General features: G+C 36.6%; 1 protein-coding gene across 1 annotated transcript in view; it reads right to left on the bottom strand.

The window, feature by feature from the left end:
- Positions 1-18,593: 18,593 nt before the first annotated feature.
- Positions 18,594-21,518, bottom strand: part of Wdr81 (WD repeat domain 81) — a 290,101-nt gene continuing 287,176 nt past the window's right edge. The window contains exons 28-29 of the mRNA XM_090376768.1: positions 20,323-20,423; positions 18,594-18,732 (exon numbers count right to left, since the gene is read on the bottom strand). Of these exons, the coding sequence (XP_090232894.1) occupies positions 18,604-18,732; positions 20,323-20,423 (230 nt within the window). The 3' untranslated portion in view covers positions 18,594-18,603. The remainder of the gene's footprint in view (positions 18,733-20,322; positions 20,424-21,518) is intronic.

Raw genomic sequence — 21,518 nt, 5'->3', positions numbered from 1 at the left:
GAACTGGATGCAAAAAATAATTTTGATATCATATACTTGGATTTCAAGAAAGCTTTTGACACTGTTGTGCCTGGAAGACTACCATACAAATTGGACCAGTATGGTATTAAGGGAAAGTTGCTACAATGGATAAAAGTGTGGTTGAGTGGGAGAAGACAGAGTGGTAATCATTGGATGGCTCTTCACGGACTAATGTTATTAGTGGATTCCCCTAGGGTTTGGTGTTGGGCCCACTGTTGCTTTTTATATTTATCAATGGTATTGATGAAGGTATATATCAGGCTTAATGTTGAAGTTTGCAGATGACACAAAGGTTGGCAGGGTTGTTAATGACAGTAATGGCAGTGTGCTACTGCAACAGGATTTAGAAAATTTGGGCAGGGGCTGAGAAGTGGCAACTGAAGTTTAACATTGACAAATGCAAAGCACTGCATATGGGTAGAAGTAATCCCAGGGAGATGTACCAACTGTGCAGTACTACATTTAGGGTGGTAGAAAATGAAAATGACCTGGGAGTAAATGTGCAGTCAGATATGAAGTTTTCTGAGCAGTGCAGACAGGCTGCCAGAGCAGATCATAGGATACTGTCAATGATATACAGGAATTTTGAAAGCAGGGAAAATGTGATTATCCCTTTGTATAAGGCAATGGTCAGTCCACGCCTTGAGTATTGTGTACAGGTCTGGAGGCTTCATTTTAGGAGGAATGTAGAGATGCTTGAGCATGTATAGAGAAGGGCAACAAGATTGGTGAGGGGAACAAAGGAGTCCTCTTACTAAGAAAGGCTTAAGTTCTGTAAATTGCAGCAGCTGGAAACTAGGTACCTGTGAGCTGATCTGATTGAGGTGTATAAGGCCTTGAATGGGTTGAACATGCTGAATTCTGATGGGATTCTTCCACTGGCTCAGATTACGAACCTGAGGAGGCACAAATTCAAATTGAGGAAAGACAGTGTAGAATAGATGTGCATAAATTTTCCTTTAGCCAGCGGATGGTTAATTGCTATAACAAACTTCCATCTGTCGTTGTGGAAGTTGATAGCTTAATTCAAGGAGGAACTGGACAAACTTTTAGAGGGAATGGATGTGGGAAATTGGGGTTTTTTTTTTTTTTTTTTTGGCTAATGCTACATTAGCTCATACTCTTTCTTTCTTGCATCACATGCCTCCATTACTACTACTACTATTATTACACATATGTAAATATCTTTGTTATGGTGGCACCTCAGATTCTCTTATTTTCTATCTTGTATTGCTATGTTGAGCATTTCTGTAGCTTTTTGTTATGTAGGTCTGCATACTTAGTGACTTATGTGTTTGTGTTGTGTGAATGGCCTCTTAGCAACCACAATCACTTAAAAGGTGGCACTTTTTTCTCATGGTAACAAAACAGTAGTTTTGATGTGAGTTATTTGCAACAGCCAAGCAAGTGTTTTAGAGTGGGAACAGTGGTAATGACGACATATAAAAAAAAGATAACTATTCATCTGGTGCAATTTCATTTTTAACATGAATAATAACCAGAACCCACATATGATGTTTGTTTGTTTTGTTATTTGGTTTTTAGGAGCATTAGCAACTAAGGCCATATTGCTCCGGGATATGCGGTGGTCATTCCCTGACCTTTCGCATTCCTCCGTATTTGGTGGTGACGGGCTCGAACCCCGGTCTAATCAAGAAGCGTGTGCTATGCACTGCTGCTCCTTCCCACCTGGCTACGGAGGCGCCACCCACATATGAACAGTGTACAGTTGGTCGTCGACTTACGACCGACTTCTGTTCTGACTGACAGGTCGTAAGTCGATCTGGTCGTATGTCGGCCATATATTTATTAACAGTATTTTTTAACCTTTCTAATCTTTTTATCATCTTTATAATTTATTTTTATAATCTTTTAAATTTTTATCATCTTTTATTTTTCATTTTAAATACAGTAATGTTTTCATCTTTTATTTAGCAATACTGTACATACCTTCGTTTCTACGCCTAGGCTATCTCTCTCTCTGAGGTTAAATTCAAATGTTCTCTATATTTTAATTGGTTTATTATTCATACTGTTTATAAAAAAAACAAAACTACAATCTATAATTATATTGTGCATAATGTACTGTTAAAACAAAAATACAATCTAAAATTAATGTAAAAATTAATACAAATGAAATTTACAAAATCAATTTTTAATCTTTCCTTGTGCTGGGTTGTGCATCGTCAGGGTCATGTTCTTGGGTTGAGGTAGGAGTTGTTTATTTATAAGAGACATTATGCAAAGCAAATCTTTTTTAAAAACGCTTAAACCACCCAGTACTAGCCTGAAAATCTTCTGCGTAATCGTCTCCGGCGCGTGATTTTAAACTCTGAAACAAACTTCTAGCCTTTGCTTGCACTCTGTGAAGACTCATGGGTGTATTTTTTTGTATTAAATCTTCCATCCACACAAACAACAATTTCTCCATTTCTTGGATGGGTTCCTGTCGTTGTTTGTTAAAATTGTAGACTTAATAGGTGCAGAACCTTTCACAGCTTCCAGAATTCTTTCTTTGTCTTTAAGTATCGTCGATACCGTGGAATGTGATAACGTCAAGTCACGTGCTATCGTATTCACTTTCTTTTCGCCTTCATACTTCTGGATAATTTTCATTTTACACTCTAAATCAATAGTTTTCCTTGACTTCTTAGCTGGCGTATATGTTGATGAAGGCATTTTCCTTTTACTAAACATTTTATGCGTATTTCAGTAGAATTTTAATTAATACACCACACGCAACAGATGCTTGAAAGCGACTGATGTATGTGCCTGGTGCTGTCCTCAGGCCTCCCGTCATCGATGTGCCTCCTCACCTGGGTTATGGGTGTCCTCAGTAGTGACTTCCTGATTTATTATTAATTAATTTATTATTATTATTTTTTTTTTGTGGTCGTAAGTGCGGCCGGTCGTAAGTCGCATAGGTCGTAAGTCGACGACCAAGTGTACATGTATACAGGGTGATTCATAAAGATATGGCATAACTTCAGGTGCTGATTTCTGAGGCAATTTTGAATTTAAAAGTGCATATAAACATGATTCTGATTTTGAATGATTACAGAGCTGTGGCTGTTTGAATCGTAGAAACAAACGAAGCACTTATGAGTGATATAAAATAAAAATAATGACAATAGATACATAACTGATAAAGTATTGATTTATTTTTATTTAGAAAATTAGTCTGTGTTTACAGACGTGTAAGCACATATAGTTAGAGTTTGCTTCACCCTCGGCATGGCTCTGGTATGCACTGCTTGCCTAAGATCATCATGGTTGTCTTTTATGTGAGCTGCATATTCAATATGTGATCAAATCTCTCATTCCCCCACAGGCAAAAATTTAGCAGGTTTAGGTCCAGTGACCTAGGTTGGAAATTTTGTAGACCACTGAAACCAATCCATTACCCAGGGAATTGGTCATTGAGTTGAGTAACCAAAGTTACATCTTCTAACAGTTGTAGAAATTCATTTTGCAGAAACTGCAGATAGACTTATTCAGTAAGATGAACTGCAAAAATAAATGAACCAATAATCATAGAGGATTTCATAATGCATGTTAACACTGAATTGGTGTTAATTGAATGGATTTCATCTCCAAATAAATATGGGAACTGTTTGTGTTTTTGATGCTGTCTTGGATGAATTGAATTTCATCACTGAATAAGATGTAATGATGCAAACAGTTGTCATTCAGCCAATTATAAAATTCATGCCTTCAGGCAGGATTCCTGGTTATGAGGTGTTGAACGTATGGATATATGCCTTCTTTACGCTATGTTCTCCATAGTCTTGATTGGGAAACACCAAGACACATGGATATCCTTCGTATACTAGTAAAAGAACTATGTTGTATAGCCTCAATGATGTTCTCTTGCTCAGCTATTATTATTATTATATTATATTATTATTTGGTTTTTAGGAGCATTAGCAACTAAGGCCATATTGCTCCGGGAATGTGCGGTGGTCATTCCCTGACCTTTCCGCATACTCCGTATTTGGTGGTGACGGGCTCGAACCCCGGTCTACTCAAGAAGCGTGTGCTACGCATTGCTGCTCCTTCCCACCTGGCTACGGAGGCGCCCCTCTTGCTCAGCTACATCCGTTGAATCACGAGCTAGTATGGAGATGTGAATGCTGGAAAGTGAGATGGTATCTCACAATGTTTGAAAACTCGGCTAATAACTTGTCACTTTCTTTGTGGGTTTAGGAAATGTTGGTATTCAGTGATATTTTCCAAACTGCATTAAAAGAAACATAATGAGATATATATATACGAAGGGATGATTCAGCCTTCTGATAATGATTTTGACAGTCCTTTAAAACTACGAAATTCCGTGTCACCACCATTAGTTGTGTTCTATTTGTTTTCCCTGCTCATGGACTATCGCACGGCATCGCAATTTCTATTGAAGTAAAGCCCGCTACAAAACTGCCAAGTCGATCTTGTCCCATTCCTGCTGGCAGACTTTCCACAAACCTTTAGCAGTTCTGGGACGGCAGTTTCCGAGAGCTCTTTTCAAAAGTCCGAATGCACAAAAATCCATGGGTGCAGTGTCAGGTGATTTAACAGGTATATGGGATTGAATGAATACCTGTCACCGCTTCCATTCTCCTCAAAAAAAGCACGGGTGGAACATGATTGTGGCTGGACACCTTATCCTGGTGCACCCAGACCTTTTCAGCATCAGAACCGTACAATGTGGGTATTTCATGTTCAAACAACGGCTGTAGAACTTCAGTCTGGTAATACATTGAGTTGACTTTCACGTTTTTAGTAACTCTACACAACTCAAATTTGCCGTTATAACAAAAACCGGCTACAACCATAAAACCTCACCCAAAACTTTCCTTGCACTGATGCGCCCATGTTGGAAAGGCCTTGTCACTCTGCGGACAGTAATAAATTGCCCGAATTTTGCTACAACAGGAGAGGTACACCCACACTTCGTCGAATGTTGCTACGAATTTCCACCTTGCAGCTGCCAGATATTTTTTGTAGAGTTTTCGAGCATTGACTCTGCAATGTGCCTTGCTCCTAGGCGGTGTACAAGGGCCTTGTGCTTCTTCTCCAGTTGCAAACTTTCGTTGATTATGCGACAAACGGTTGACTGGGAGGTTCTCACATGTGACACTATAGCTCTTTGGATTTTTGGATTTTCACTGACAAGGAGTGACTGCACTTTTCATACTACCTCCCTTGTTCGACTTGGAGCAGGTTGCAGTTTCTTCGGTGTTTTCCGCCCACTTGCAGCAGCTTCACGGAATTTTCTTTTGCCATTCTTTTTCGACTTGCACCTATCAATAATTTTCGCATAACTGTGCCCTTTTTCGGAAAGTGTGGCTATGTAACTTTCCAACCATGGGCCCAATTTCCGAGGCATGTCGACATTAAAACAACTTCTAAACTGATACACCTGTTCATAAGGTTTGGGACTGCGCCTGCGGGAAAAAAAAAATTTACATTACTGCCATACATCACAAGCAGGATTAATGTCAAAATCGTTATCAAAAGACTGAATCAACCCTCCGTGTATATGTATATATATATATTTTTTTTTTTTCCAGCAAGAGCTTTTCCATTGCAAAATTCACAACCATGCACCATATTGGCATAGTCAGCATTTTTAAATGTAAAGGCATCTTGAGAGTAACAATGGAACAAGGAAAGATACTACATATGTTTCATCAAGCTACATAAGATCAAGGTTGTGCAGGGGCACGAGTTATGAGTGCGATTCGCAATGCTGCATTGCTAAGAATCTGTGAACATTACGTAAACCTGTAATTATTCAGTATTGAACACAGGTTTCATATGAACTTTTTTTACTCAAAATTTACTCAGAAATCAGCTCCTGGAGTTATGCCATATCATTGTGAATTATCCTGTACAGAATACTCTATTTGTGTATATTATCATAATCTCATGTGTCTTTTTATTTTAACGTTTCTGTTAGAACATGAAAAGAAATTTTTAATGGGAAAAAAAACAGTAATGAGAGAGATATATATTTTTTGCTCATTACTGTATATTCCATTTTATAAAACATATATATATATACAATATATATTTTATAAAATTCTTTAACTTCTAATTCTAAATATTTTAATAAATCTAATTTTATAATGGATAAATATCTTGTTAAATGTGAAACAATTTTTTGTTTGGTATATTTTCTGACTCAAAATGTAAAGTGTGGGCTAAGTTTTACAATAAAAAATAGTTTCTTTTATAAAAAATAGTTTCTCTTCAATGGTCACCTCGCCAAAGAAGTTTACAATTTCATTGTTATGGCAACTAAATTTAATGGTGCTCAGACCATTACATCAGATATCTGCACCAACTACAGTGATGTAGACGACTGCACCTGTTTCTTGATATTATATATAATATTTTAACAGTCACCAATTATCCGTATCACTAACTGTTAGATATGAAGTGTGATTAACAAGTTCTTGGATTGTATTTTAAAAAAAATTTCAACTGGGTATCCCAAGACGTCACTCCCTAAAGCTCCCCCCCCCCCCAACCAATACAGTGAGTCTGGAATTGATGAAGTTCCTGTTTTTTGATCCCTTTTGGTATACTCTGTGAGTTTTCATAGAGTTCTGAAATATCATTACAAATTTTAATTTTGAGAATAAGACAGCCATGTTTTTCTTCACCAGGAATTATCACACATTCAGGTTGGTGTGAGTAGGTTTGCTCAACTATGCAAACCAGCCCACTGATTGGATCTTATATTAATGTTCCACTAAACCACACTATCAATCAGCATTTCTATAATGAAGTTCTACAGTGGGTACTGTAAGATATGCTATGAAAATGTGTGCTTACAAAAATGTCCCTGCTCATGCCAGTTTCTGGCCAAGAGGTAGTGAATCCATTATTCATTAGAAACCTGAAGGTAATGGATATAATAAACCTATATTAGTATGCAGATAGCTAATGCAGTAATTTAATAAATAATAATTGAAATAGAACTCCACTATTCCCAAGCATTATGCATGTGTTTTGCCATTTCATGGCTTGTACAGTCAAGCATTTTAAGAGCAATTTGTCTTTTAGTATCTTTACAGATATAATTTGTAGCAAAGAGAAGAAAGTTAATTGTGTTACAAAGGGTGTCAGCAAGAAGTTGATCCATGCAGTACAAGTCTGTGATACATTACAGGTGAGTGGCAGCCAAAACTGTGTGCTTCAGCATAAAAATTAATATATGGTTGAGAGTATGTACACTAAGGGGGAAAAAAAAGAAATAAGTAACACCTCCGTGACAAAAACACAAATGACATACAATACTGAAGCATCTTGCAATAATGATGCACTCTTCAAACATGGGCTTGAGGAAAGGACTTGCTGTGCCGAGCTCATGCTTCTGAATGATGATAGTCTTTAAGGTAAGATGAATGTGATGTCTGATTATTACACTAATATTATTTTTGTTCATCTATTTCTCTTTCAGTCATCAGCCACACTCTTTGCAACATAATTTAGATTTGGGCAACCAATGTGATACCCACTCCACTTTCAGAAAACTCTGGAATCAACACGATCTAAGCATAACATAAGTGAAATGTATATTTAGTGATACACAGATAGTACTGCAAATCACCATCAGCCACCATATATGTCTTCCCCCCCACCTCTCCTCATCCAACAATAGTTAATTATTTTCTTGTGGATACTTACATTTCCAAATGTCCACAATTACCCTTAATATCTTCAACCTTTTGTTCACTATATAGTGGGACCATGCTCTGCTCAATTCATACTATTTATATGTGCTATAGTATGTGAAGAACTACAATTTTCAAACGTACTGGTGATAAAAAGCATGAAAATATTAAACAACTTGAAATTATTTATTTTGTGTTTTCATTCAGACTATCAGAATTAGTGATTGGCATAACTGAATGATTAGTAGTTATTGACTACTAACCAGCTGATTATATCATTTGAATGATATGATTATAATTGAAATAATCAAATGATAGTGATAAATAAGAATTAGATCAGACTGCATTTTAAGAAAAATTCTCTGATGTTTTACAGCTGTTAAGAAAACATTCGAACACAATTTTAAAGGATATTTTGAAGGTTATTTGAAATTTGCTCTATCATGTCAGAAAAAAATGAACATACTGGTGGAAGTGCTTCTGGTTTATGTTATATATTTACAAATTTTACTAATAGGTTATTTTTGTATAAAATACTGATAAAAATACATAAAAACAGAAATATCAAATGCTATTTTCTTCTGTCAAGCCACAAACTGAATTTTTTATACACTATCCTGGGTTAAACTTGCATCTTTTTTTACCTCCTTAGGCAGCTAGTTTCCTAGTTTTGGTGGCTGTTCCTCTTTTTAGCATCCAGCTGTAGTTGGTCATCACATACATTCCATCCCCCTTTGTGCCTTTTTCCCAACCTCGTGTTCTTGCATTACAAGAATGCAAAATGGGATGATCTGCGAGATTTCTTTTCTTCTTTTCCTTGGTTGGATTACTGTTTCAAAACTTCTGATGTCAATGTGTGCTCAGATCGTGTCAGTGAAATCATTTTTGTAGGAATGTAATTCTCTATTCCACACTCCACTAAAATCTTGTCCTTTATCTAAACCTTGGTTTTCCAATAAATGTGCTAAGCCTGTTCAAGAGAAGAATGTTGCGTATCGTAATTGGCTTTTTTCCAATTCTTCAGTTTCATTTTCTGCTTACACCAAAGCTCACAACAATTGTAAAGCAGTTATTAATCAGTCCACACTAGATTTTGAACAAGCTAAGAGTAGAAAACTTGCTTCTTTCCCTAATGGTAGCCGAGCATTTTGGTCTCTTGTCAAAGCTATTGGCCGCAACTTTTGCCCATCTCTGCTTCCACCTCTGTCAAAACCAGATGGTTCTATTGTCACTTCAGCCAAGGATAAAGCTGACCTGCTAGCATTCCATTTTTCTTCCAACTCATGTATTAATGATCTTGGTAAAACACCTCCTACCATTCCAAACACGCTCCATTCAATGCCTTCTGTGGTCTCCCGTCAAAAGGATATCAGAAGGATTTTGACAAATCTGGATGCTAAGAAAGCTCCAGGTCCTGATGGTATTTCTCCACTTGTTCTCAAAACTGTGCTCCTGAACTTACTCTCATTCTTTGCCACCTTTTTGCACTTTCTTATTCCAAAGGTGTTTTTCTTTGTGCTTGGAAATTTGCTCATATCCAGCCAGTTACTAAAAAGGGTGACAAATGCCTCCCATCCAATTATCATCTCACTGCAATTACTTCTATTCTTTCTAAAGTAATGGAGAAATCAATTAACTGTCAACTCAAACTAACTAGAAATCTTCTGTCGGATCAACAATGTATTGATTCTGTCAGTGTCGATCCACTGGCTTATGTGATATTCTGGTTTATGTTATCCATTTATGGACAAATTCAATGGAAAAGTTCAGTGAAACCAAGCAGTTGCTCTTGACATCTCAAAGGCTTTCGATCGTGTTTGGCATGGAGATCTCCTAAACAAGTTTCCATTTTATGGTTTGCCAACTGTTTTTTGTAATTGGTTATCCAGTTTTCTCTCTGACCACTTACTGAGGGTGATGGTAGATGGCTCTCTGTCTTCTAACTTCTCCACTAATGCTAGTGTCCCCCAAGTTCTTTCCCCCACTCTTTCCTCTTGTATATTAATGACCTTCTTCCATTGACCGGAAATCCTATCCATAGTTTTGCTGATGAAAGCACATTGCATTCCACTTTCCAGTTTGAGAAACCTTGCCCTACTCAATCAACTTCAACTTCCCGAATATCCGCTACCAATTCCTTAAATGCCGATCTCCAGGTAATTCTCCAGTGGGGCAAAGCCAACTTAGTTGATTTCAATCCTTCTAAAACTCAGCTCTGTCTTATATCTCACAAAAAGGATTCTTCCGCTCCTATGCTTATCTTTGGTGACACTCCGATTTCTAGGCAAGATGATATATCTCTTTTGGGGATTACCCTGACTTCTAATCTCTCTCTTGGCAGAAGCACATTACAAATATTGCTTCCTCTACATCTAAAAAACTTGGTTTTCTCTTTCGCTCTCGGCATTTCTTTTCTTCCAAACAGCTGTTCACTCTGTACAAATTGCAAATCCTCCCTACCATGGAATATTCTTCCCAAAACCTCTCTCAGGCTTCTAGATTCCATTCAGAAGAGGGCAGTTAGGTTAATTAATGACTCCTCTCTAACTGAGTCTCTCCACTCTCTGTCTCAAAGACGTACTGTTTCTGCTGCATGCCTTTTCTACAGATACTTCTATGGGCACTGTTCTTCTGAATTGGCTTCTATAATTTCAAAACGGTCTCTCTCTTTCAAAACGGTCCGAACATGTGCCACCACCAGCCAACATCCATTTACTGTCCAACTTCAAACTCACAGAACCAACTTTTCATCTTCCTCGTTTATTCATTCAACTGCCATTTTCTGGAACGACCTTCCTTCATACGTATTTCCTGAAAATTACAGTCTACAGAAGTTCAAGTCTAATGCCAACAAATAACTTCTTTTGTCTTCTCAACCTCCAACCCATGCATGGTACTAAGTACTATAGGTTCTAATACCTCTCATGTTTGTGGTTTTCATAAAAAATAAAATAAATTAATAATAATTATTAAATAAATGAAATTATGAATTTATTTAATTATGTAGGTTTAAGAGGACTATCTTCTTATGTTTTTTTATTTTTACGGCTTGCAGGATTTAAATAACTTAAAGCAATAGTCTGAATGCTGATAGAAAAACAAACTTTGCCTTGCCTTGCCTTTAGAGAGAAGTGCATTGGTATTTCTTTCAAACAAATGATACCCTTTTTGTTAATATGCTATTTAGCCATTGTGTTATTTTTATTCAAAACATAAGACAATGGATAAATAGCAGATTAACCTTTTGCTGATGCAATATCTCTAAAAAATAAAATGCACTGTTTGCTTGATGTTTGCAGAGCAATCGGGTACGGGACATGATACTGCCAAGGGGGATGTCTTTGTGTGTGCGCGATGCAAGGAGTGTATCGATATCAGGCAACAACTCGGCGTTCTTGTGGGCCTATATGAGAGCTTGAAGGACAGGGTGGATGCCCTCGAAGAAACTAAATTGAGGGGCCCATCAAGCTCTCAGCTGCCCACATCAATGCCAGAGCTTGCACTTGGGCATCGCGTGACACAGAGACAACCCCCAAGGCAGAATGCGCTGGTCCCGAAGGAACTAGTAGTTGTTGGTGACTCTATTGTCAGGGAAACGGGGAACATGCTTTGTAAAAAAGATAGGTGGAACAGGACCAGGGTATGTCTGCCAGGGGCAAAGGTTGATGATGTTGTAGAGCGAATATCATCTTTTAAGGGCACAAAAGGTGATATAGTTGTACACGTTGGCACTAATAATATTAAGAGTAGGAGACCAGCAGAATTACTTAACAAGTACAGGTCACTGTTGAACAAAAGCCGAGAATTAGGGTTGAATTTGAAAGTGTCTGCAATTCTGCCCAGACATGATAGGAGGGAGTATATGATGAGAGCCTTGTCGATCAATTCGGCCCTGGAAAGATTGTGCAAGGCTCAAGGGGTAGAATTTTTTTCAGCCTGGACTGTACTTGTTAACAGGAGAGATTGCTTCTACAGGGATGGAATACACTTAAATAGAAAGGGTGCAAGAATATTTGCTGATGCTATCGAGGCAGTGTTAGGTGGGTCGGAAAACTGCTAGCTTGGGGGGAGACAAAGACCAATAGATTGACAGTAGCCACTGGCAGAGGTGAAAGAGATTCTTGCACTGCTTCTATTAGAATGAGCAGAAGCCTGAAAAACAAGATGCATGGTATTTCAGAGACTGCTGGGAGCCATTGCGGTACAAGTAAACACATGGGTTGTGTTAGGGTAGCTAAGAATAGAAACAGGTGCAGGTATACTTGCGTGTACACCAATGCTAGGAGTTTAGTAAATAAATTTGATGAATTTGAGGTATTGCTCAAAACATCAAAGGCAGATATTGTTGGGATATCAGAGACGTGGTGTCACACAGATATAAGGGATGCAGAACTGCAATTTGGGGAGTACAACGTCTACAGAAAGGATAGACAGGATAGGAAGGGGGGAGGGGTTATGCTATTAGTTAAGAAACACATAAAAACCAAGGAAGTGAAGCCAGTCGACATCGCTGGACAGTACAGTGTTGAGTCAGTTTGGTGTGACATAAGCATTGGGAGATCAAAATTGAGAGTAGGAGTGTGCTATAGGCCTAATGACTCTGATGAGTATAATAAGGAACTGTACAGGGAAATAGAGTGGGCCAGTAAATCAGAGAGTCTTATAATGGGAGATTTTAATTTCCCAGATATTGACTGGAATTTGGTGGCTGGTTACTCACACACTAGCAGGGCTTTTGTGGATTTATTGGATGATTGTTTTCTACATCAGCATGTTCGGGAGGCAACTAGAGGGAGTAATACTCTTGATTTGATTATCAGCAGTGATTCTTCATGCATTAAGAATCTGCAGATAAATGAACCACTAGGTGGCAGTGATCACAGTGTGCTGAAGTGGGATTTACTGAAAGAGGTAACTACCAGTAGGGGTAAAGGGAAGGGTTATTGCTTCCGTAAAGGCGACTACGATGGACTGAGACAGTATTTAAATTCTATACAGTGGGACCAACTGATGATGTTACCAACAGCAAATTCAAAATGGGAAGCATTCAAAGAACTTATCTTGGAAGCTACTAGGCTTTACATACCAACTAAGAAATATTGTTCAAGGTTTAGGCCAAAATGGATGTCAGATGAACTAATGAGGCATATGGCAGAGAAGAAAAATGCATGGGATACTTACAAATTAACACATGACACAGAAGCCTATGATAGATACAAGTTGATATGCAACCAAGTTACAAAGGAGGTTAGGCAGGCGAAGGCAGATTACGAGAAATCCTTGGCAAGGGATGCAAAGAAAAACAGCAAAGAGTTCTTTACTTATGTAAACTCTTGAAGGAAGGGGATGAATCAGATTGGTCCACTTGATATTGATGGGTCAACTGTTGATGATCCTGCTCAGGTAGCTAACAAACTAAATGAATATTTTGCATCGACATTCACACATGAGGAGTTATTCAGCGAGGGGAATGCCAGAGGTGTATTCAACTCTTGCAGTAAGCTACAGAATCTTGAAATAACTGGGAGTAAAGTGGAGGAGAAACTGTTGAAGATAAACACAAGAAAGGCACCCGGGGTGGATGGGATCTATCCAGTTATATTAAAGGAGGCAGCAAAGGAAGTAAGCAAACCCTTAGCCATAATTATGAGAGCTTCCTTGGACTCAGGGGAGGTACCCATAGACTGGAAATGTGCAAATGTGACCCCAATTCACAAAGGAGGATCAAAGGCTGACACAAGTAATTATAGACCTGTGAGCTTAACTTCTGTTCCAGGAAAATTAATGGAGGCACTGGTTAAAGAAGCACTGCAGGATCATTTAGACAAGACTTCAGTTATAGCTCAGACACAGCATGGTTTTGTTAAGGGGAAGTCTTGCCTGACCAACTTGATTGGATACTATGATGCAGTCACAAAAGAACTGGATGCAGGGAATAACTTTGATATTATATACTTGGATCTTAGAAAGGCTTTTGATACTGTTGCACATGGAAGACTGCTACACAAACTGGAGCAGTGTGACATTGGAGGCAAATTGCTGCTATGGATAAAGGGGTGGTTGAGGGGGAAAAGACAGAGAGTGGTAATCAATGGACACTGCTCATCGTGGACTAATGTTATTAGTGGAGTCCCTCAGGGCTCAGTGTTGGGTCCATTATTGTTTTCTGTATTTATAAATGATATTGATGATGGTATATCAAGCTTAATGTCCAAGTTTGCAGATGATACAAAGTAGGCAGGGTTGTCAAGGACACTACTGACACTATGCTGCTGCAACAGGATCTGGAAAGGTTGAGCAGATGGGCTGAGAGGTGGCAAATGAAGTTTAACATTGACAAATGTAAAGTACTACACATGGGAAACAGCAACCCAAGAGCAACGTATCAACTCTGTGGTACTACACTGACAGTGGTAGAGAATGAAAGGGACTTGGGGGTGATTGTGCAGGCAGATATGAAGTTCTCTGAGCAGTGCAGACGGGCTGCAAGAGTAGCTCATGGAGTATTGTCAATGATATATAGGAATTTTTCCAGCAGGGATAAGGAGGTGATTATTCCCTTGTATAAGGGAATGGTCAGGCCACACCTAGAGTACTGTATACAGGTCTGGAGGCCTCATTTCAAGAAGGACGTAGAGCTGCTGGAACGAGTACAGAGAAGGGCAACAAGATTAGTGAATGGAACAAAGGGGTGCTTTTACGAAGTAAGGCTTAAGTTTTGCAAATTACAGTGTCTGGAGACTAGGCACCAGCGAGGTGATCTGATAGAGGTGTATAAAGCCTTGAATGGTTTAAGCATGCTCAATGCTGATGGGATTCTTCCTCTAGCTCAGAAAAATCACCTGAGAGGGCATAAATTCAAATTGAGGAAAGACAGATGTAGGATAGACGTGCGGAAATTTGCCTTTAGCCAGCGGGTGGTTGGTTGGTGGAACAGACTGCCATCCCTTGTGGTGGAGGTTGATAGCCTAAATAAGTTTAAGGCTCAGCTGGACAGGTATTTTGAACGAACAGAGGGGTGAAGTGGAAGTGGGTTTTTTTTTTTTTTTTTTTTTTGGCTGATGCTGCATAAGCTTGCTTTCTTGCATCAAATGCCTCTACTAATGCTAATGCTAAAGATTAATCCACCAATTGCACTATTCACTAATTTAAAATAAATGTATTTAAAAGCAATGCAATGCCAGGGCAACTTGTTGTGAAGGCACAGTTATTCTGTGGTTCAAGGTTACATATTTCTTAACCTACTTATGCCAACATAAGGAGGTGATTGTCCCTCTGTATAAGGCAATGGTCAGACCACGCCTTGAGTACTGCGTACAGGTCTGGAGGCCTCATTTTAGGAAGGATGTAGATTTGCTTGAGTGTGTACAGAGAAGGGCAACAAGATTGGTGAGGGGAATGAAGGGATCCTCTTACCAAGAGAGGCTTAAGTTCTGCAAATTGCAGTGGCTGGAGACTAGGCACCTGTGCGGTGATCGGATTGAGGTGTATAAGGCATTGAATGGGTTGAGCACGCTGAATTCTGATGGGATCCTTCCACCTGTTCAGATTATGAACCTAAGGGGGCATAAATTCAAATTAAGAAAAGACAGATGTAGAATAGATGCCTTTAGGAAATTTGCCTTTAGCCAGCGGGTGGTTAATTGCAAGACAAGCTTCCACCTGTCGTTGTGGAAGTTGATAGGTTAAATAAATTTAAGGAGGAACCGGACAGGCGTTTGGAGGGAATGGTGTGATTTTTTTTTTTTTTTTTGGCTGATGCTGCATAAGCTCATACACTTGCTTTCTTGCATCACATGCCACTACTACTAACATTCACATTAAATGTAGCTGTAGTGGTGGTAAGAGGGATATGTCATCATTGACCACTGACCATTTCAGGAGAGCTCAATATGTTATGTGCAAAATATTGTTCTGGAAAGAGTTGTCTTAAGTACGTGATGATTTGCAGTTCTTGTGAGAACTTTCCAGGAAATGTTCTAAAAACTGAGTACTTTCCGTGAACATTTAGTAACCCTAAGTCTCAAGGCATCTGATTTTGGGATTTTGTAAAGTACATATTAATTTAATAATTTTAAGGTGGATGATGCAGAAGATGGAGTGTTGTAAATAAATAAATTTCTGTTTATTCTCAAGACATTATGAGCCAGAAGAGTTTACATATTCATTATGATTGTATACATATTGAATTAAAGATTGAAGGCAGCCAGGATTTTCTGGCACCACAGTTGACTATGTACTACATATTTGGGCTTGATCCAGTAACTCTTTCACCTGTAATTAAGTAAGCTAACCACTTGAGCATGGCTGAACCAAATTAAAAATAATTAAATAACCAAAAAGGTTTAACAAACTTTTGATAGAACCTCTGAAAATTTTAAAATGTTCACAATGATATTATGAAGTTAAAATAAACCAGAAAAATAATGGGAGTTTAGATCAAGGGTGCCCTGCTGTACATTAAATTATGCTGATAACAAAGTAATACTTTTATAAAAACATTGCTTCATGTTGATGAAGTGGAGTTGTAAAAAATAAACAAGGAGTGAAAAAAAAGTAAAAATTTTAAAGTGAAGTGAAATTTTCTTACCTTTGCAATTTATTTCATAATAATAATAGTTTATAATTTATGCTTATGGAAACTGGAGTTCTTTAGAAAGAAATACAGCACTGAAAACAATCCATATCAAAGTGTATAGTAATTAGTAATTCTACAGAGCAGCCCAAGAGTCATGCACAACAGGAGTCATGGTGTTAGAATGTAGGAATCCTTACCTTCAATAATATCATACTTTTAAGAAAGAATTGTTGCTTTCAATTATAATCTTTGTTTAAAAGTCCAATTGCACTTTATCAGAAAAGTTAAAAATGCTAGCACAATAATCAAAGTTGAACCCATAAGAATGAAATAAAGTTGGAGTTTCAAATATGCTATCAGTCTTAAATATATATCATAAAGTACTGATAACGATTATTACTCTCATATATAGCATGTCTGTGATTCTGCTATTTTCGAACAATTTTTTTTAGTTATGAAATGTTTTTTACCATTTTTGTATCTATCTATGAAAAATTTCATTGTTAACAAAAAAAATTTTGTATTAACAAATTACAGTTAATATGCATATTTGTTATTACCAAAAAAAAAAAAAAAAACAACATAATTTTTACTATAATATTACAAAGTCAATATCTAACTATAAAGTTTAAAATCTACAGTTAAATTTTTTAGTTATTACATTTTTTTTTTTTTTTTGGTTTCTACCAAGATGCCAATCTCATAAAAAATGTGGTCACATTTGTTATAAAAATTATGTTCAAAGATTTAGCTCAATGTTAGTTTTAAAAGATGGAATAATTTTATTATATTAAAAAAAACAAAAAAAAACCTACTTTTTTTATATATAAATTTCCCTTTGATAATTTAGTATTTTTTTTTAAAATTCAGTATTCCAAGAAAAGTACCTCTAAGTATGAAATTTTATTAAATATATATTTTTTGTCTTTTCTGTTTCCCTTCCAAAATTCCATAAGATGCTGTACATAATTAAAATATTTACAAATATTAATATTTCTTTAAAAAAAATTCAAAAACTGAACAGGTGGGTTTTAAACAATTATTAAACGGATTTCAAATTTCCTAGGGTGCTGCCCAGAATTCAAATATTCTCAATAAATTGCCTATGTTGTATGACTTATGGACTTCTCTGTACAATAATAATGAAAATGCATTCAAAAATATGACTTGAGTTTCCGTTATTTATTATTATTAAAACAAAACTCAATGTCAGAAGTGGACCGTTAATTTATTATAGCCGACCGGGCTAGCCGGGTGGGTAAAGTGCCTGCCTGGCAACCCAAAGGCCGCGGGTTCGAATCCCGCCTCCTCGGGCTTGGATCAGAGTACTGCAAAAACCTTGAGAGGTGCATTATGGCCACAGAAGCCAATGTGCCAAACAACTAACTAAAACAAACAAACAAAAACAATTTATTATGGCAGCAATGAAGGAAAAACTGAATTTAATTTATGCTTAAAAGAATTTATATTGGAGCAGAAGGAAGGAAATAAATTTAAAAAATATATATATATTTATTTATTTACACATACCTTCCAGTTCAAAACTGTTAAACTGTGATATTTAGCTTCTTTGTGCAGGAAAATCAATATTTTACTGAAGTTATTCCAAGGAGAGATTAAAATCTTCATTTGTACTTAGAAAAATTCATTATTTATTTATTTAAATATATACAATACTCATAAATATATTATGGAATGTGAATTTGTCTCTCGCATACTTGCCAAATGAATTTCATTACGGATGGTAGTTTCTACAGAATTGGACAACATTTAAAAATATTTACATTCAATCATTTTTCAATTTTCTTACAAACATATACATAGTTACATACATACCCACATATACAGTATATATATATATATATATATATTTTTTTTTTTTTTAAATATATAGTAAATAAATCTGAAACTAAAAATAAGTTAAAAATACTGTTTAGATCCAAAAATATAATAAATATTTTTATCCCTTCTTATCTGACAAGAAAAAGAAAAATTAGGCCAGTATACATAATATTTGGTTTTCATTTCATTTTTGTATTTTCTTCTTGAGGCTTTATATCTCTGGAAAAAAAAAAACCTACTCATCATATTGGTGAGGGGAAATAGATTCTAAGTTGAATGTGTCTAGTGGTTGACATCTTCAAAAAACAGCTTATAGCCGCAGTCTCTGAAAAGCTGATAATACAAAACATTGAAACTTCAATACAAAATTAAGAAATTGAACTTAAAATTCAATATGATTATGACTAGCCAATATATTCCTAGTGCAACAGAGATATGATACAACATAAGTACAGATTATGATTTGCTAAATGGTGAAGATACATATCAACATAGTAATACAATACTTCCATTTTCTGCTCCTAGAAGCAATAACCTGTTCAGTGGCAAGACAGACATTGATGTGAGAACACCTTTAAACGATTCTGAACGAAGTCGTGTGCTAGAATAGGTGGCCTAGAAATATCAGAAACAAAACACTAAGTTCTATTACAGTACAGTCATGGTATCTGATGAAAGCAGAAAATAAAAACTGTATACTGATCAAAATTATTATTATTTTTTAAATTTCTAACAAAATTTTTTTGCCTATCATGAATCAGTTTATACTGCTCATAGCTATTACTGACTGACTGTATTTACTCCAATACTAATATCTTCTGAACTATACGTTCTTTTTCATATTTTGGGAGAAGCCAAACTATTCCTTTTAATATTTCCTTTAAATAATTTCTAATTTATTTCTTTTAGAGGCATAATGCAGTAAAAACAAGGTTATTTTTAATTACTTGCTTATAATTTCATAAACTGTCATTAGTGCCTAGTCACCCAGTGCAAAATGCATTCACTGGAGAAAGAAAGGGATGAAGGAAATTTATAATGCTACAAGGGGTGATGAAAAAAAAAAAAATATGGAAAATTGTTTTATTGAGCTTTTGGTGAGTATTCCTTTCACATAACGTCCAAATGGTTCAATACAGTTATACCATCTCTTCAAGCATTTTCTAAGTACTTCAGAGAGATGGTTTTAGGTATGCTGAGTGATGTTTATTAGCTCATTGTCTGATGGAAAATGGTGACCTTTTAGTTCACCCTTTAGCTTAGGAAAAAGAAAAAAGTCACAATGGGCAAGAACTACAGACAGATTGGAGAACTGTTCTCGTGTAGTGTTTCTTCAACAATTGAGGCTGTGCGCACTTTTGCACTGCCACCTCTGGAAGTTTCTGAATTGGTTCTTTTCTGGCCAACTTTCTTAAATCAGTTTCTTTAGAACTTCACTGAAATATTGTTTAGACAGAGTACATTTTTCCACAGTATGAGTGTAAATAATGCCTTCACACCAATAAAGAAGATGATCACATGTCAACAGACTTCACACATTGTGCCTTCTATGGAGGTGGATATGTGCTATGCTTCCATTGTAAACTTTGTTTTGATTCAGGATCACAGTGGTGGATCTAAGATGCATCTCCAGGGATTATTCTTCTTAAAAAATCATTTCTATGATATTGGCAGGTGAATTAGTGTTTGAGGCAAACACAGATTTCAACACTATCTTGTCTTTGTTCAGAAGTAAGGAGTTGAGAGGTCCAACATGAACAAACGTGTGTCATTCATAAACATTCTTTCAAAATGCTTTGTGCACTCCTATAATACCCAAGATCTCTAAGTTCTATGACTGTTATTTGTCTGTCTTCAAGAACAATACCAGGCACTGTACCAGTTGCATCAGGTACTGGTAGGCATCCTAGGATAGGGGCATGTTCTGTGCTGGGTATTCCACCTTTGAACCATTTATATGATCTAATACAGCAGATTTTGGTACAGTAATTCCTCATAGGCTTTGTAAAAAGGTTCATATGTTTTGTTTGATAGGTAGGCTGAGAATTTCACGTTGACTTACTATTCATTCATTATTTTCCTTGTGAGTATGCGATCATTGTTAAAGTCTGATGTTGGTTTTCAGAAATTGTTGACCTGCAGAGATAGACAAAAAAAAAAGTGTGTGTGTAATTGGAAATGATCAGATATTAAAATATTTCTTACCTGACTATCTACAGAAGTGTGAACTCCAATCCTATTTGCAGTGGTTCCAGAAATAACTTCACCTTTATAAAAACATAAACTAGTAACTGGTTCTAGTGGACCTGTGAAGTGAATAGATAAGGCAATATTATAGCTGAAATTAACCAAAGCTTAAATGTTCCTCTACAATAAAATCTGAAACAGTGATCTATATCAATAAGAAAAAACAAAATAACAAAAAAAAAAAAACTATAATCAAAGTACTCTGCATACTCATAATTTTTATGCTGCATTTTTAAGTCATAACATGACCCGAAAGATTCTTCACTTTTCAAAGTGTTTGTTTTTGTTTCTCAACCTTTTAGAGAGAATTATTTTCAGCCAGAGTGAAGGTAAAGTATCACAGCACAAACTGAATGAAGACTTTTAAGTGCAGTTTTTGACTAAAACTATGTCATGGAATTTGAAGAGAAATTTCAATGGGCAAGTTCACTTCCATGCTATATGGGTTGACCTGCGAGATTTCTTTTCTTCTTTTCTGTGGTCGAATTACATTCTGTTGTCAACATTTGCTCAGATCGTGTCAGTGAAATTGTTCTTGTAGGAATGGAATACTTTATTCCACACTCCACTTTAAAATCTCGTCCTTTATCTAAACCTTGGTTTTCCAATAAATATGCTAATGTTGTTCAAGAGAAGAATGTTGCATATCGTAATTGACTTACTTCCAATTTTTCAGTTTCATTTTCTGCCTACACCAAAGCTCGCAACAATTGTAAAGCAGTTATTAATCAGTCCAAAGTAGATTTTGAACAGACTAAGAGTAGAAAACCTCTTGCCCTAATGGTAGCCGAGCAGTCTGGTCTCTTGCCAAAGCTATTGGCTGCAACCTTTGCCCATCTCTGCTCCCACCTCTGTCAAAAACAGATGGTTCTGTTGTCACTTCAGCCAAGGATAAAGCTGACCTGCTAGCATCCCATTTTTTTCCCAACTCATGTATTAATGATCTTGGTAAAACACCTCCCACCATTCCCAACACACTCCATTCAATGCCTAGTGTGTTCTTCCGTCAAAAGGATGCCAGAAGGATTTTGACGAATCTTGATGCTAAAAAAGCTCCAGGTCCTGATGGTATTTCTCCACTTGTTCTCAAAACCTGTGCTCCTGAACTTACTCCTGTTCTTTGCCATCTTTTTTCACTTTCTTATTCCAAAGTT

The sequence above is a fragment of the Mastigoproctus giganteus genome, chromosome 6, assembly GCF_048544385.1.
Source record: "Mastigoproctus giganteus isolate SK-2022 chromosome 6, ASM4854438v1, whole genome shotgun sequence".
Classification (NCBI taxonomy): Eukaryota; Metazoa; Arthropoda; class Arachnida; order Uropygi; family Thelyphonidae; genus Mastigoproctus; species Mastigoproctus giganteus.
The sequence above is the reverse complement of the archived record's forward strand: the minus strand, read 5'-3'. Positions and strand labels throughout refer to the sequence as shown.